At 55.3% G+C, this 15890-nt stretch overlaps 1 protein-coding gene across 1 annotated transcript in view; it reads right to left on the reverse strand.

Moving 5' to 3' along the window:
• Positions 1 to 15890, reverse strand: part of PRKCA (protein kinase C alpha) — a 276377-nt gene that overhangs the window by 129482 nt on the left and 131005 nt on the right. The window contains exon 3 of the mRNA XM_056127320.1: positions 10656 to 10738. Coding sequence (XP_055983295.1) covers positions 10656 to 10738 — 83 coding nt within the window. The remainder of the gene's footprint in view (positions 1 to 10655; positions 10739 to 15890) is intronic.

Genomic DNA, 15890 nt, shown 5'->3' on the forward strand with positions numbered 1-15890 from the left:
AAAGGACCTCACTTTTAAATTTTTTAAATTTTTTTTTTTTTTTTTTGCTTTTTGGGTCACATCCAATGATGCTCAGGGGTTACTCCTGGCTCTGCACTCAGGAATTACTCCTGGCCATGCTTGGGGGACCATACGGGATGCTGGGGATTGAACCTGGGTCATCTGTGTGCAAGACAACACCCTACCTGCTTTTCTATGGCTCCAGCCCCAGGACTTCACTTTTGCCAGAAAGATCCATCTAGTTGCCCGAAGACCTAAGCCAGGGCTCAGGAAGATGGATGATCTGGTGCAAGGGAAAGAAATATCTGTGGCTCTGAACGCACGGCTTCCGCTTTACTGTTAGAAGCAAGCAAAATCCTCTGAGAATGTTGGTTGCCGGTACAAGAAATGCACACCCGTTCATGCAGCCAACGGTCACTGAGTGGCTGGAAAGGGGAACGATGCCCTTGGCCTGGGGGTGGTCCGGGTAGGTGGAAGAAGCATGGGTCCAAGTGCTGGTCAGAGCACTGAAGTCTACAGAGGGCAGCTCAGGCAGACCCCAGAAAGCTGGTTCGTGGGACCCTCCCTATGGCTGGGTTTCCGGAGGCTCGAAGTTCACCAAGAGTCACACCTGCTCAGGATGTCACTTTTGCTTCATTTCTTTTCATTTTTTGCCTTTTCTTTTTTTTTTTTTTTTGCTTTTTGGGCCACACCCAGCGATGCTCAGAGTTTACTCAGGCATCATTCCTGGCGGTGCTCAGGGAACCATATGGGATGCTGGGAATAGAACCCAGGTCGGCCGCTGCAAGGCAAATGCCCTAGCCTCTGTGCTATCGCTGTCTTGAGGTTGGAGGGGGCCACACTTTGAAAGGCTCAGGGGGCTACTCCTGGCTCTGTGCTTGGGGTGGGTGAGTACTATCTCAAGCCAGGGTATGATCCTTGTACTAGCCCTGGCTTCCTTTTCGGAGGCTGTCTCAAGTCCTCCGCCGTGGCTCTTTCAATTTTCAAGTTCCCCCTCTTTTTCTCCTGCCTCCCCCGCCTCGGTTCCACACGGGACGGTGTATCCACGTGCCAGAGTCGTCACGGAAAACCAGACTGACGTGGACCCTCTCGGTCTGGGTGCGCCCGTGGTAGAGAACAGCCCTGCCTTGCTAATTTTAAGACCTGCTGTGTGAACTCCTCTGCGTTCTTCCAGCTTCCCTGGTCCTTTGTGATTAATTTTAGTAACGGGAGAACGACCTGTTTAGGAACAAATGAGTCATGATGCAGCCTAATATCTAGAAACGGAGAACCACCCTCCTCCCGCACACAGCCGTGGATGGCTTTCAGGCAGGAAGTGCTCAGGTCTGAACCGTCTCTATCCCATGGTCACTCCGGCCCAAGAAGTGCCAACTGCAGGCAGTGAGCTGACACGCAAGTGGCCTTTGGGAAAGGAGTGGGGTTCCCGGCAGGTAAGTCCAGGGCGGGCTGGTGCTGGTGGTGGGGTGTTTATATGACAGGAAGCACACACAGACCCTCAGCAGGGTGGGGAAACTCTCGGGTGTCTGTGCACTTCAGAATCTTTTCACACAGCACACTCTCACGAGAAATTCCCACCTTGGCAGTTGGGCGTGCAGTTTCCTGCCTGGGCCCAGATAACACAGGTCGGTGCTTGGAAAAGCAGCGGGTCAGAAGAGGGGGACAGGCACAGTTCCAATACAGGACACAGCGGCGTGGCTTGGGTGGGTGTCAACGTTCCCAGCCCAGGTATGAAGTTTCGGAGTGATGTGTGGTGGCCTGGTGTTCACTGAACTCACAGCGATGATCATTTTACAGTCCATAGAGACACACAAAAGCCCACGTCCATGTTATCTGCCCAGGACTGATTATACAGTCATCATATCTTCCTGTTGGAAGAGACTCAAGGGAAAGCGGCGGGGGGGGGGGGGGGGAGTGGGGGGGGAGGGCTGGGGGGGGGGGCTTGCCCTCCTGAACTCTCCTCTCCCTCTTGAACTGGAATTCACTCAGCTGGAGCCTCGCCCGATGAAACGTTGAATGAGCAATGGATTCAAGGAATATAGATCTCAAACATGCAGCCACCAAACCCGGCCTTTCCTTTTCGTGGCTTGGATTTTGGTTCATCCCTGAACAATAAAACATTCCCCCCGCCCCCCCCACCACCTCTCTCGACTGCCACTGCCACTCACTCAGCTCCCGTACTTGGCACCTGCAAATAGACAGGCATCAGGATGGCTGAGTTTCGACTCAGGGTATTGAAGGAGTCTCTCAAGAGGAGGGGGACAAAAAAAAAAAAAACAAAGAAAAAAGAAAAAGGAGTGTCTGAAGAAATTCACTTCCTAAAGATAGTATCTTACAGTCAGGAAGTGACTTTGATTGATTTTAAGCATCCCGTGAAAGGTCTGATAGGTATTCGACTCAAACAAAGGAAGTGATTTTTCGGGCTGTCTGGCGCCAGCGACTTCACTTCCTTCGTGCGTGCATCTCTCACCGAGCATGAATGATGGCCCGCCGTGAGTCAGACCTTGGGCTGGGGAGCGGGGACACAGCCGTGAATAAGACGCAGGGGAAAGTATTAAAACATAATCCAGACCAGACTTTTCTGTGGTCAACTGTGGAGGGAATAGGCCCGGTGACTCAGCCTGCCCGGGGCCCACGCCCCTTGGAGGGCCTGGATGGCTGAATCGAGGGCAACGCTGCCAGGCCTGGGGTGGCCAGAGTCCTGGGCAAACACACGGGGTGTGTCTGTGAGGGTGTGTGGGGCTGAGACAAATATTTCCGCGGGCATCCAACCCACCGCCCTTCCATATGGAGACCTGGGCGGAAAGACTGACAGCCTCCGCCACGAGCCTTCTGCCAGTGAGGACGTGGCCGAGACCCTGTCTTAGCCCTCAATCCACCACACCGGCGCTGTGGGCACCTTCAGCCCGCTGCCCTTCGGAGCACATGGACACCACATGGCTCTAGCCTTCCCGAACCACCCGGCACCGCTGGGAAACAGACACATCTCATAAGTCAGTCAGTCAGTCTGTCAGTCTGTCTGTCTGTCTGTCTCTGTCTCTCTGTCTCTCTCTCTCTCTCTCTCACACACACACACACACAGAATATTGGTTCTGAGTCTCTAGAGAGGGGGCTGGAGCAATAGCATAGCGGGTAGGGCATTTGCCTTGCACACAGCCAACCCGGGTTCAATTCCCAGCATCCCATGTGGTCCTCCAAGCACTGCCAGGGGTAATTCCTGAGTGCAGAGCCAGGACCCCTGTCCATCGCCGGGTGCAACCCAAAAAGCAAAAATAAATAAATTTTAAAAAATAATAAGACTTGAGTCTTTGGAGAGCGTGGACTAATAATCCACAGTCTCGCCGACTCTGGGCTGGTCCCATGGAACGCCAGGAAGCATGGAGCAAGTGGGCGTCTAGGCGCCCCATGTTGTGCCCTCCCAGAAGGATGGACCGAGGCTGGCCCAGGTCAGGCAGAACCCAGGCCTCTGGGCCAGGGACTCTGGCTGGAAGCTTGGAGGCCACCTGGTGTGACCTTGCCGGGGGGAGAAAGCGCAGATGCAGGCTGTGTGTTTAGTGCCCAGCGCTCCTCGTGCGGCCATGGGGAGAGAGGGAGGCGGGGGAGGGCCGTCAGGCAGCCCTGGGGCATGAGCTGGAGGGATGGGGTCAGCACGGGGAAGTTGGGGACGATCTGGTGGAGCCCCAAGGTGGGTCTGGGCGTGAGCACTGGTCTGGGAGAGTGGGAGGGGGGAAACATGCACGCAGACGGGAGCAGCCAAGAACACAAGGACTCGGGTGGACACGGGCCTGGGCGCCCCGTCCACTTCAACGGGACTGTCTGGGAAAGCGACAACACAACAACCCACGGAGTGATGCCTCGTGGGTCTGGAACCATTCCAACGGCAAGGGGAGTTTGCTTGCGGTCTGGCTCTGCTGCCCGCCTCGCGCTCCAAAATAAATATGTCAGGGGACTCTGCTGAATCATCCGAGAGCTGAGTATGTGGACGGACTTGACACAAAACCTAGCCCTGCCCAGCTCACCTCCCAGGGGCGAGGTCCTAGGCCATGTGGGGGACTTGCTTTATGGACAGCCACAGAGCCGGAATGCTGGCGGGGCGGGGGGGGGGGGGGAGCACCGACACTCCCCCCCACCCCACCTTGTTTTGCCTCTTACCCACCACTAAAAGCCTCTACTGAACTCCCAGGACGCGGGTTCATTTGATTGTTAGGATTGGTTTGGGCCCTTAATCGCTTGGTAAATAAATAAATGTCACAGTGATAACTGCAAGCCAGAGACTCCACCATAAATCTTCCTCCTTTCTCCCGGCCTCTGCATTTTTTTTTTTTTTTGGTGTTTTTGCCATGGCCTTGTCCTGAGTCTCCTAGAAATCAATTCAGCAGCAAAGCCAGCCCAGGGGCAAGGGGAGGCAGGGACAAGCTCAGAAAGGGGGAGAGAGGCTGAAATCACTGAGTTCAAGTCCTGGTCTGAGAGAACGACCTTCCATTGTTGGGAGAAGAGGGGGGTCCCCGCTGGGGTCTAGGGGCCCACCCTGACAGTACTCGCTTCTGCAGGGTGGGCCTGAGGGGCTTGGTGCTTCCTAGCCCCCTGGGGCTCAGGCGGTGCCAGTGATGGAACTCGGGGCCTTGTGCGTGCAAGACACGTGCTCCTGTCTTGGTGCCATCTACCTTCTCAAGAACCCAAACCGGCTCCCACGCTCCTCTGGGCGCTTATCTAGGCCTGCCTTCCCTCTGCAGGGCTGCTCGGACCACCCTGCGCCACCCAGGACAGAGCCTGGACTCCAGGGAGCCCCAGGGCTGACCCGCAGGCTTCAGTGTTATCACTCGCCCCTGGTCCCCAAGTTCTGCCTGCACCGTGGGCTCATGCCCGTTCTCGGGTCTGACCCGCAGGAACCGTCCGAGCCATGGGCGGCTTGGCTCAAGACGTGGGGGACGCCTGCCCCCGGATCATCCGCCACTCGAGGACAAGCGCTAGCTACTTTCTCATGCTCGGCTGAGACACGATCTGTGGTCGAACACGCTGGAGAGACGTTTCTGGTGGTGTTGGACTAAAGAAGCGGGGGCAGGCGGTGGGGTGGAGAGAGGGTGGGTGTGAGGTCACCCCCTCTCCCTGAGAGGCTGGAGCTGAGAACAGACCCCCTCTTCCCCCGCCAGCAGCTCCCCTACACCCTCAGCCAAAACTCAGCTCGTCCCCCAGCGCATCTCAGACCACCTGACATGGCTCTGGACCAGGGAGATGAAGGAAACCACCAACACTGTCTCTGATCCTCACTTGCCCCCATCCGTCCGCCCTTTTGTGGCTGTTGCTGTTTGGTTTGGGGCTGCCTGCAGCTGTGCTCAGGGCTTATTCTTGGGCTCTAGGCTGAGGGGAAGCTCCTGCTGCCTACTCAGGGGTGGCAGGTGGCAGGGATGGACCCAGGGTCGGCTGCCTGGAAGGCAAATGCCTTAGCTTCTGCACTGTCTCCTGCCCCCCACAGGCACTAGGGCCTTATTTTTTTTTTTTTAACTAAGCTCCATCTGCCGAAGACGATGGTGCCCAAGGGCTGCCATGAGAGGGGCAGAGGCACCAGCCTTGTGCCCCTCAGCCCACTGCAGCTGGTGATGCATACTCCCTCCAGGGAAGGGGGCAGCTCGGGCAGCCGGGCTCACCTGGGTCTCACCGCTGCCCCAGACCAGTTTAGCACCGCAGGCAGCCAAATGGGGTTCAGACCAGCACCCATTTATTCTCTGTGCCAACCAGCTCTTCAGAGGCAGGGCCAAACACCCACAAGAAACAACCCAGGATTTTCGTCCCAGGAACCTGCATGTGTGCCGGGTCGTTATTCTACTTCTGGTGGGGAGCAGGGGACCCATTAAGGCCACTCGCCTGGTCCCCTGCAGAAGCCGTCCCGCCTGAGTCAAGTCCTCCTCGACTCACTTCCCCACATCTGGAGCCTTCCACCCTCCGCCTCTGCCCACCCAGGCCCAGGGTGGGCTGGGGGTGGGAGACAGAGAGAAGGGGCACCTCCCCCCGCCCCCACCCCATCCTCTCCAGGGGCTCCTCAGAGCTGCCAGGCTATTTTTAACTCCCCGGCTAAATTAATTTGTTGCGAAAGTAGCAGGAGCGCCTTCCCCGTGGGGAACACTTGTGCTACCGTGAGCGTTGTGGGTCCGGGCGGGTGGCCACCCACTGCCCCGCAAAATTAGCAACGGGGAGGGCGCAATTGTTTCCCTGAAATAAGGACTTTCTCCAGGGCTCCTGAGGCTTCGCTGCATGTTGGGGGTGAGGAAGGCTCCCCGGTAGTGAGTGGGGGGTGGGGGATTCGGAACCCAGCACCGTCTTCCCAGGGAGGAGCTGGGGAGACCTGGGAAGCCTGGGCTGGGAGCAGAGCGCCCCTTCCCCCCAACCCAGTGTCAGTGCCCTGCAGGGCGGCACAGGGCAAGAGCTGAAACTTGCCAGTGTCCACGGGACGCACGTGAGAAGGGGCGTTTGCCACCAGTAAAGCTGGCCAGGATGTGCCTCTCTCTTTTCTTATTCCCTGCCTCACTTTATTTGCTTCTCTGTTCTCCTCTTCCTCCTCCTTCCTGTGCTCTGGGGTCCAGGGGGATCTCGGCATTCCCCACCCCACCTTAATATATCACATTCTCTCTTAGAGGAGTGGGAGAGCTAAACACCCAAACTGCAGCGTCAACAACGCCGAAAATAGGAGACGCAAAACACAACCACCAAGCTTAAATATATGTGCCAGTCAGACGGGTACGCTAGGGCTTGGAGCTCCTGGGGACACTGGGGGTGGGATTGATGCTGGGACATCCAACTCTAAAACTTTCTAAATCATGGTACTTTAAAAAAAATTTTTTTTTAAAGTTTGTAAAGAATGTAAGCCCATGGCAAGGTACTATACCACCTCCAGGAAGCCCTCCAGAAAGGACTCCTCTTGCTATCTACTTCAGTTCAGCAGAGCTCAGATACTCTCTCCCTCTGCTGGGTGCCAGGGTCCAATGCCAGGTGAAAGTGTGGGTACCTCAGTCCGCTCAGCGTGTCCTTCCACGAGAGGTCCCTGGGACAGCCCTGCCTGCAGGCAGCCCTCAAACAATCAGACACTGACCAAAGGGCTGAGGACCCTCAAGCTTGGCCCAAGGGTTGTGGGTCTGGAACGATATTGGGGGCCTGGACTCCCCCAAGCTCCCACTCCAGGACCAGTCTGCATCGCGAAATGCGAGTTCTCATTGCCTCTTTTATTCTCGGGTGCTCACGGGGGACTCCGCCTCGCTCCAGAAGCACCAGAAGGTTCCGGGCTGTGGGGAGAGGGGCCGGATAGCTCACTGGGCAGTGCGCACACGCACACTCGCAACTGCCTCACTTCCGCGCTAAACGCAAGAGCACAGTTGGGGAAGGCAGAGAGGCTCGGCTAATTAAATTTATCTCTGGATTTATTTTAAGTGTTTGGCGCTGTTGTTACCAAAGCAGCTTTGAAATGTTGAATTTTAAACAAGCAAGTCGCCTTTTCCATTTGCTCCAGCGCATGCTGGAACAGCCGGGGCTCCGTGCTGCCTGGATGCCCGGGCCCCTGGCTCGGCTCTGTGCTCTGAGTGCGGGGAGCCGCCAAGCTCGGTTTCCACCCCCGGCCCCACTGTGCCATCCTCTGCCATGCCGCTGCACCCACATCAGAAGCAAGCGTCCTGCCTTTGGTCGGGCTGGCTCAGATCTGCATCCGGGCTTTCCTGAACATACTACCCAGCACCGGTTCCCGGTGCAGTTGCCTGTGTGGGCACCGGCCCTGCCCGTCTTCTGCCTGGGGTCCCAGGACCAGCCAAGAATTTAACTTTTGGGGCTGGAGCGATAGCACAGCGGGTAGGGCATTTGCCTTGCATGTGGCCGACCTGCGTTCAATCCCCGCCATCCCATATGGTCCCCCGAGCACTGCCAGGAATAATTCCTGAGTGTGTGAGCCAGGAGTAACCCCTGAGCATTGCCGGGTGTGACCCCCCCCCCCCAAAAAAAAGAAAGAAAAAAAAAGGAATTCAACTTTCTGCTCACTGCTTGGTTTGGGAACTATGAGCATCGCCGAGGGAAGGGGCTCTGCCCAGGTTGGCTGGTGGAAATGCACAGGATAAAGGGACTAAGTGGCCAGAGCCCCTGGTACCCCCTTCTGATGCAGGGAGCCCGGGGCCTCACCACCGCCCATCCTTGCCTACTCCCCAGCTCATGGAGCAACACCATCCAGGCCCTGCGCCATCACAGACTGAAAGGCTGAGGCACGGGATGTCTCTGGGCAGGTGGCCGATGGCCCAATGGCCCCCAAAGCCTGGCTCTCTGCAGGCTCACACGTGGCGGTCATGCCAAGAGGCCACGCCCCCACCTCCCCGCCCTCCTGCGCACACAGGACTCGAGGACCTCAGGACTGTGAGACTGGGTGGGGGTTCTTTCAAATGAGGCGCAGAGTCTTCGGGAGATGAGCCCTCGGCCCCCTCCCCAGCCCTCTAGCCCTCACCCATCCCCTCTCCCTGGCTCGGCCAAAGCAGGGCCAGGGAAGGCACCAGGACGGGTGCCCAACAGGGCTTGAGAAACAAAGACGACAGCACTTCTGGTTCTTTCTTAGGGGGGAGGAGGATCAGAGGGTGCGGGGGTCACCCTGGGCCAACTGGGCTGGACAGCTCCACACTGGACCCCAAGGACGCAATGCTGCTTGGACCCGGCAGAACTGGGGCGTAATGTCCAGGGTGACCCCATGCTGCTCTGGACATGGAGGGTTGAAACTCGGGGGCCCCCATGCATGCTAGCACATGCACCCGAGCGAGCACCTTTGCCCCTCTCTCTGCAGCATCCAGAGCCACCCCCACCCCACCCCCACTCCACACTGGCCAAAGCTACACTGTACAACTCAGATTCCTCCCAGTGCATGCCCAAGCTCATGTCTTAACGGGGGCAGGGGTCAGGAGAATCATTTCTCAATTACGACGGAGCTGCTCCTAATTCTCCAATGCCTCATGCATGCAGGCATCTTGGCGGGGGGGGGGGGGGGGGGGGCACCTGGGACCAAACCTGACTGCAAGCCCCACCCTCCGCACCTGGGTGGGGGGGAGTTTTCCAGCCTGAGCAGGGAGAGCGTGGTGGGTCCTGGGTCACCCCCTGCCAACCTGCGCCCAGGCTCCTGGGATACACGGGACTGGCAGGGGTGTCACTAACCCACGCTGGGTTCTTTCAGTCTCATTTTTCTCTCTTCTCTGTTTAGCACACAGTGGCTGCTTGGAGTCCCGGAATGCTTGACTCCTCTCTGGAAGCAGGGCCGGGACAAGGAGGTCTTCTAGCCACCCTGCCTGGAAGCCCAAGGCCCCCTTCCCAGTTGGGCCAGCTTAAGTCGCCCCGATTATCTTCCCAAAGAAGCTCCAACTCCGTTCCCCCTAGCTGCAGTGAGCTGTGAATGGTGCTTCCGTTCCTCAGCACTTTGCCTTTCGTGGGAAGGATGACCCTGAAGCTCCTTCCCTGGGGCCTCTCCCCTCGCTCCCCTGCGGCTGGAAAGCGGCTGAGCTCGGGGTGCCTGTGAGAAACGGCAAGTGAACTGAGCCTCTCGCCTGGGGACCCCCAGGGAGGGAGACGGCATTCTTGGAAGGTGCTGAGGTGCTTGAATAGATTCTTCCTTCTGTCACGAAGCCACTCAACACCCATGTGCCTGGGCTTGCTGGTCGTTAGGCTCCTGGGTGTGTGAGACTCAGCGGGAAAGGGGTGGCTCAGAGTGCTCCCCCACCCCACCCCAGGCTGCCTCTGGGAGCCTTCACACTGGTGCTCAGCCGGTTCCAAGCACAGACGGGCAACAGCGAGTCCCTTCAGTGCCGGGGTTCAAACAAAACACATGCACATGCGCGAACCAGCCACATGTCCCCGCCATCCCTATGGAGATATCATCTTCCAGGAAGGGACGGTGTCTACACTGCTATCGGCCCTGTCTACACTGCTGTGACTCTGGAGTCAGTTTTTCCAAGCCAACTTGTGCCAGCGGAAAAGGTCACCCTCAGTGCCCATAAGGCGACTCGGACTAGAACTGACTGCTCTCCCCGACCTCCGCTCCAGAGATAGAAACTGCTGGTCTCCAGCCAGCGCCTTCCTGTCCCCCAGGCCAGCCCCCATACTGGTCCTTCCCAGACCGCCGAATGAACTCCCCTTGCCCAAGCCCTTTCTTGGTCATCAAGAGACATGACAGAAACGCTCCATCGAGTCAGACACAATTCTATGCCCGCACGCGGCCACTCCGGAGCGCAGTTGCTCAAACAGGTGCTAAAAACTCCCTCCACCCACTGCTATGTGGGTGACGCAGAGCGGAAAGGCAGTGACGGGGTGTACGCAGCACCCCAGAACAATGGCCACGTGGGCCAGAAGCCACGGAAGGCAGGGGAAGGCGACCCACGCTGGTGGTAAAACCCGTCAACGTCTTTGAGAAAGAGCCATAGCGTGTTTGTGAGAGTGGACACTATGGAGAGAGGACATGGCCCCCCTGAGGGTCCGACAGGTGATGCGACCCATGGGGAAACTCGGGACCAGCTATGCAGGACCAGGTGATGTAAGACTCGCTGACCAGGTCCCCAGGAAGGGGAGACGCCACCCCAGCCCTGCAAAGCAACCTAAGAAATTCCACTTGGACCCCAGCGTGAGCATGGCAGTCCCCCAGCATCCAGATTACTTACATCCGTGTCAGGTCCCTTATCCGCACCCGGACAGGAAAACGTAACAAATTCATGGCACCTCTTGTGAACCACAAAACAGCAAACTGGTGGAGAGAAGAAAAGAAAAGGGGAATTAGAATGGTTGATGCTTCCTCCGCGGGCTCTGCGGCCAAACGCCGCTGTGCGCTGTATGGAATTCATTTCACCATTGACAGAATCTCCAGGAGCAGCAACTGGACACCCTGACCTTAACCCCCAACAGCATTGGGAGTCCACTTGGCTTGGAGAGCAAATCACACACACCATCCCCGACACCCACGAAAACCTTCCACTGCAGGGTCATGGCCCGGGGCTACTCCATGGTGCATGCAGATTGAAACCCACCAGTCACCTTGGTTCTAAGAGCCGGCTCATGGACCAGGGTGCTGGACAGTACCAGACTGTGGGTGCAGAAAAGGCAGAGAACACCGGTCTGACCCACAACTGCTCTTCTCTGAAGGTAAGTCCCAGAACAGACCGTTTCTCAAGGCAAAACCACCAGACGTCAGTGTTTAAAATCTCCTGCACCATTCTACGCACAGAGTTATAAATGTTATCCCCTGTAGGCGAAATAAAATATTAACACTGCTCTAAATAATAGATCGGTATTCCTAAATGGGGATGGCAGACCCTCTTCAGCAGAATTCCCAACTCATGCAGACACAGACCCCCCAACTGCTGGAGAAGAACCCCCTGAATGAAGGGAAGTTGGAGAGCAGATGCTGCCACAAGTGAGTGTATGGAGTGTATGTGGGGTGTCCTTGAGAACCTCCCCAAACTCAGTGCCCGGCAACAATTTTCACAATTCAAGTGACTTTCCTAAATACATCTGCAGCTCAAAATACAATGACTACAGTTTTTTAGGTTTTTTGGTTTTGTTTTGTTTTTTGCTTTTTGGGTCACATCCAGCGATACTCAGGGGTTACCCCTGGCTCATGAACTCAGGAATTACTCCTGGAAGTACTTGGGGGACCATATGGGATGCTGGGAATCGAACCTGGGTTGGCCGTGTGCAAGGCAAATGCCCTGTCACTGTACTATATCACTCTAGCCCCACGACAACTACAGTTTTATAGAAAGAAGCAACCCTGAAAAATTGCTCAGATTTTTGTTTTGTTGCGATACTGGGGATCAACTACCAGTCCGTAGACAGGCACAGCAAGTGCCCTTCCCCTGAGTTATATTGTCCCCACCCCCAAAGGATTCCTATGTGGAATATAGATGATGAAGAAGAAGATGATGATGATGAAGATGATGACAGTTGAGCAGCTCTTCCCCAAAAACTTGAAGTCAAACTCCCACAAAATCTCAACTCCACCCTAACCGGCACTCTTGGCTCAAATGCTCACTTCAGTCTCCTGCCATCATCCTATCTCTATAACCCCAAAAGAACTTTTTCTAAAAAACAACATGGAAGGTGGGCGCCGGGTAGACAGAGGTGGATGAGGAGGGGATGTGCACAGGAGGGGGTGCCTGAGAGCATGCGCCGAGCAGGGCGGCGGGAAGGGGTCTAGGAGTGCCCGGGCCACCGCCTGTCCCAAGGAGGGGTGTCCCCTGGGTGGAGCTAAGACCCCATGAAACCATCTCAGCCTCTCACTCTCCCAGGCTGTGTCCTGGTTCCCTCATGCAGGTTCTAAAGAGAATCCCCAACAGCCAGGGGTCCCTGGAGCACTGTGCCCTCCCCGGTGCACCCAGCGAGGGGTGCTTTAATGGAAAAAGAGAGCCTGGGACCCCCAACTTATGCAGGCCTGGGGAGACAGAAGCTCGCAGGACGGGTATGAGATCTCCAAGCAGGGGCACCTTGGGGTGGCGGGGGGTCAGAAATCACCCAGGAAAACATCTCCTCTGCCTTCAGGTGTGCCAAGCCGGGGCCCAGCATTCACCGTCCCTCGGAAGGACTGCTGGCTGGGGGAAAGCCATCTTTCCTGTCCCTGGGGGCCCATTCATGTAATTATGCATCTCCAGCTGGAAGCGTTTTCTCCAGCAGGTCTCAAAACCAAAAATCTTCTTTCCAATTATCCTAAGATACACCAACCTCTCACACAGCTCAGCACAATTCCCAGGGCGGGATGGTGATGGTGGTGGTGAATATCTCCCCTCTGGCTGGAGCGCTAGCACAGCGGATAGGCATTTGCCTTGCACATGGCCGACCTGGGTTCAATTCCTTCATCCCTCTCGGAGAGCCCAGCAAGCTACCAAGAGTATCCCACCCGCACAGCAGGGCCTGGCAAGCTCCCCGGGGTGTATTCAATATGCCAAAAACAGTAACAACAAGTCTCACAATGGAGACGTTCCTGATGCCCGCTTGAGCAAATCGATGAACAACAGAGGACAGTGCTACAGTGCTACCACTCCCACCTCCGCTAGGCCTCCCAGGGGGCTGGACCAGCCCCTTCTCCTGCTTTATGGCCAGATGGGGGTGAATAGGGAGGGGATCGGCCCAAAAGAAAGGGAGAGGAGAGAAGGCAGGGGGGTCCAGAGAGCTGCCCCAATGCAGAGTCCCTGATGCTATGGGCCCTCTCCCACTCCAGTGCCTCCCGAGGGAGACACAGCCCCTGCTCCTGCCTGGGTGATGAAGGAGAGAAAAGCGGGTTCCTTCATTCTGGCCAGGGGCACAGTGGGGGGCAGTGCCTGAACACAGAGTCAGCCTCCCAGAAACCGGAACACAGGTCAGTGAGTCCAGAGTCACCCATGGGAAGCTGGGCCCCGGGGCCTCGGAGGTGTCACAGCAGGACTCCACAGACTCAGGATGAGCCTCATTCAGGAATGAATCTGCTGAAACACTCGGGTATGCAGGTCTGGTGACGGAAATCTCCAAAGCTCTCACACAGTTGGGGATGGGCAACCTCCTCCCACACCCCTGTTCTTCCGGGAGCCTGGCAGTCATGCCCATGAACTGCCTCTGGCGCCACCTAAACTCATTAACCAGCCACAATCCAGAGACTCATAAATAAACCTCTAAAAAGATCAACAAGCTGCAGAGATGTTTCCGGACCCGAAAGCCACCATCCAGTTAAAAATTTAACTCCAGTTCTATCACCCCACTCAAAATTTTAGAATTCCTGGAGTATGAGGCCATGCGACATCTCATCCTCTCCATCACTGATATACCAGGAGTAGCACACCACATTGGATGGGATATGAAGTAGAAGGCCGGCAATCTTGATTAAGAAAATATTAGCGCACCTGTAAAAACATGTTAGCAATCTCTTCTGCAAGGGCTTAATGGCTCCAGGGTGAGATACAACAATCTTCACTCACCTTCTTCTACGGAAATCTTTTTTGATCATATTTAGCGAATTATTCATCACAAGCAACACAAAATAAATTATTTAGGGCCTGCTGTTGGGGCAGGCTTGGGTGGTGGTTGGGAAATTTTGAAATAATGGTGGCGGGAAGGTGTTATGGTGGTGGGATTGGTGTTGGAATATTGAATGTTAAAAAAAATCATTGTGAATAACTTTATAAATAAAATTATTTTGAAAAAATAATGTGGAGTTGGAGCTGTGGTATAACGAGTAAGGTCCATGCCCTGGATATAGCCAACCTAGGTTTGATCCCTGGCACTATATACGGTCACCCGGTTCTACCAGGAGGGGTCTCTCAGCTCAGAGCCTGGAATAAGCCCTGAGCACTGCCAAGTGTGGCCCTAAACTCCCCACTAAAAATTAGTATTAAAAAACAACAACAAAAAAGAACCTGACAACGACCGCATGATTTCGCTCGTAGGAAGTTCCCCAACGCAGTCAGATCCATACAGGGAACACAGGGGAGAGGTGAGCAGGGCACGGGGGTGGCAAGGGGGCAGGAATCGTGTTGATGAGGTGCTGAGTTCCTGCCTGGGTACTCTGGAGACAGAGTGCCCAGCACTGTGGATGCTAAGAAAGCCATGGACAGTCCTCGTAAGATAAGGTGGCATATTTTATGTATATTTCAATACAGCAAAATCCAAATGAGTACTCCATCCCCACCCTCCTGGGCAATGCTTATGAAATTAGGTCCCCCGTCTTAAGGGTTTTGGACATGTGCATTTCCTGTGCTTATCTGCGACACGCCGAGAAAAGGTATCTGCTTGCACGGCATCCCACTGTAAGTCCAGGGAGAGGAGAGACGGTGCCGAGCACCAAGCTCTGAGCACGGGCTGTGAATGCAGGAGGCCCAGGTTCAGTTTTGGGCACTAGCATGGTCCCCCAAGCACAGGGCTAGAGGATGGCCCCTGACCCCTGCGGGGGCGGGCTCCAGAATCACTCTCGACAGAGTCCATGTCAGAATGGAACAGGGAAAGGGAAATGCTCAGACTTTCAGGGCAAAGGGCGCCCCTGGAGGAAGAGAAACTGGCCTCTCTGACCTCCTGGGCAAACGGTCCACATGGATAACCATTACCAGCCGTGGCTTCCTGAGTGCTGGCTGGCCTCTTCCCAGACCCTTGTCACTGCCGCATAATCCACCTGTAAAGAGGGATTTTCCCCATTCGTTCCAGACTGTGGAGCAGGAACACAAATTCATGACACATAGTATTTCCTGTTTCTCTCTCATAAAGGATTTCCTCTCCTACGCAAGTCTCGAGTTCATACCATTTCCACTTCAGGTCACAAGTCAGAACATCTGCACCCAAATCCCCTGCTACGGAATACTGGACAGGTGGGCTGGGCCAAATGGACAAGTCCTGAACTGGAGAGAGAAAGAATTGACTCCCTCGTCGGACTCGGTGGAACCCTGAAGACTAAGCTTCTTCTGGGCTTGAGTCTCCCATTTAAAATTTTTTAAAAATTAAAAAAAACCCAAGAAATTCATAACTGGCTGGCCATCATGTGAGATGGTTTTAATTAAATTTTGCTTAGCTGGAAGGGATTAACGAAAGGTAACGTCACATCAGAACACAATGAAACAAAACTCTCTCGCGTGTTTTCAGCTTTGTAGGGAAAGGAATGAAAAAACAAAAGTAAGAATTGAGCTTCTGTTACATTTGCATGTTAAAAGAAAATGATTGGTTTCAGATGTATTATTTTATTTATTTATTTGCTTTTTGGGTCACACCCGGTGATGCTCAGGGGTTCCTCCTGGCTCTGTACTCAGGAATCACTTCTGGCAGTGCTCGGGGGATCATATGGGATGCTGGGAATCAAACCTGGGTCTGCCTCATACAAGACAAATGCCCTACCCACTATGCAATCACTCCATCCCTGGTTTCAGATGTGTGATGATGAAAACGGTCTT

This window comes from Sorex fumeus, unplaced genomic scaffold (assembly GCF_029834395.1).
Source record: "Sorex fumeus unplaced genomic scaffold, SorFum_2.1 ptg000063l, whole genome shotgun sequence".
NCBI classification, from domain to species: domain Eukaryota; kingdom Metazoa; phylum Chordata; class Mammalia; order Eulipotyphla; family Soricidae; genus Sorex; species Sorex fumeus.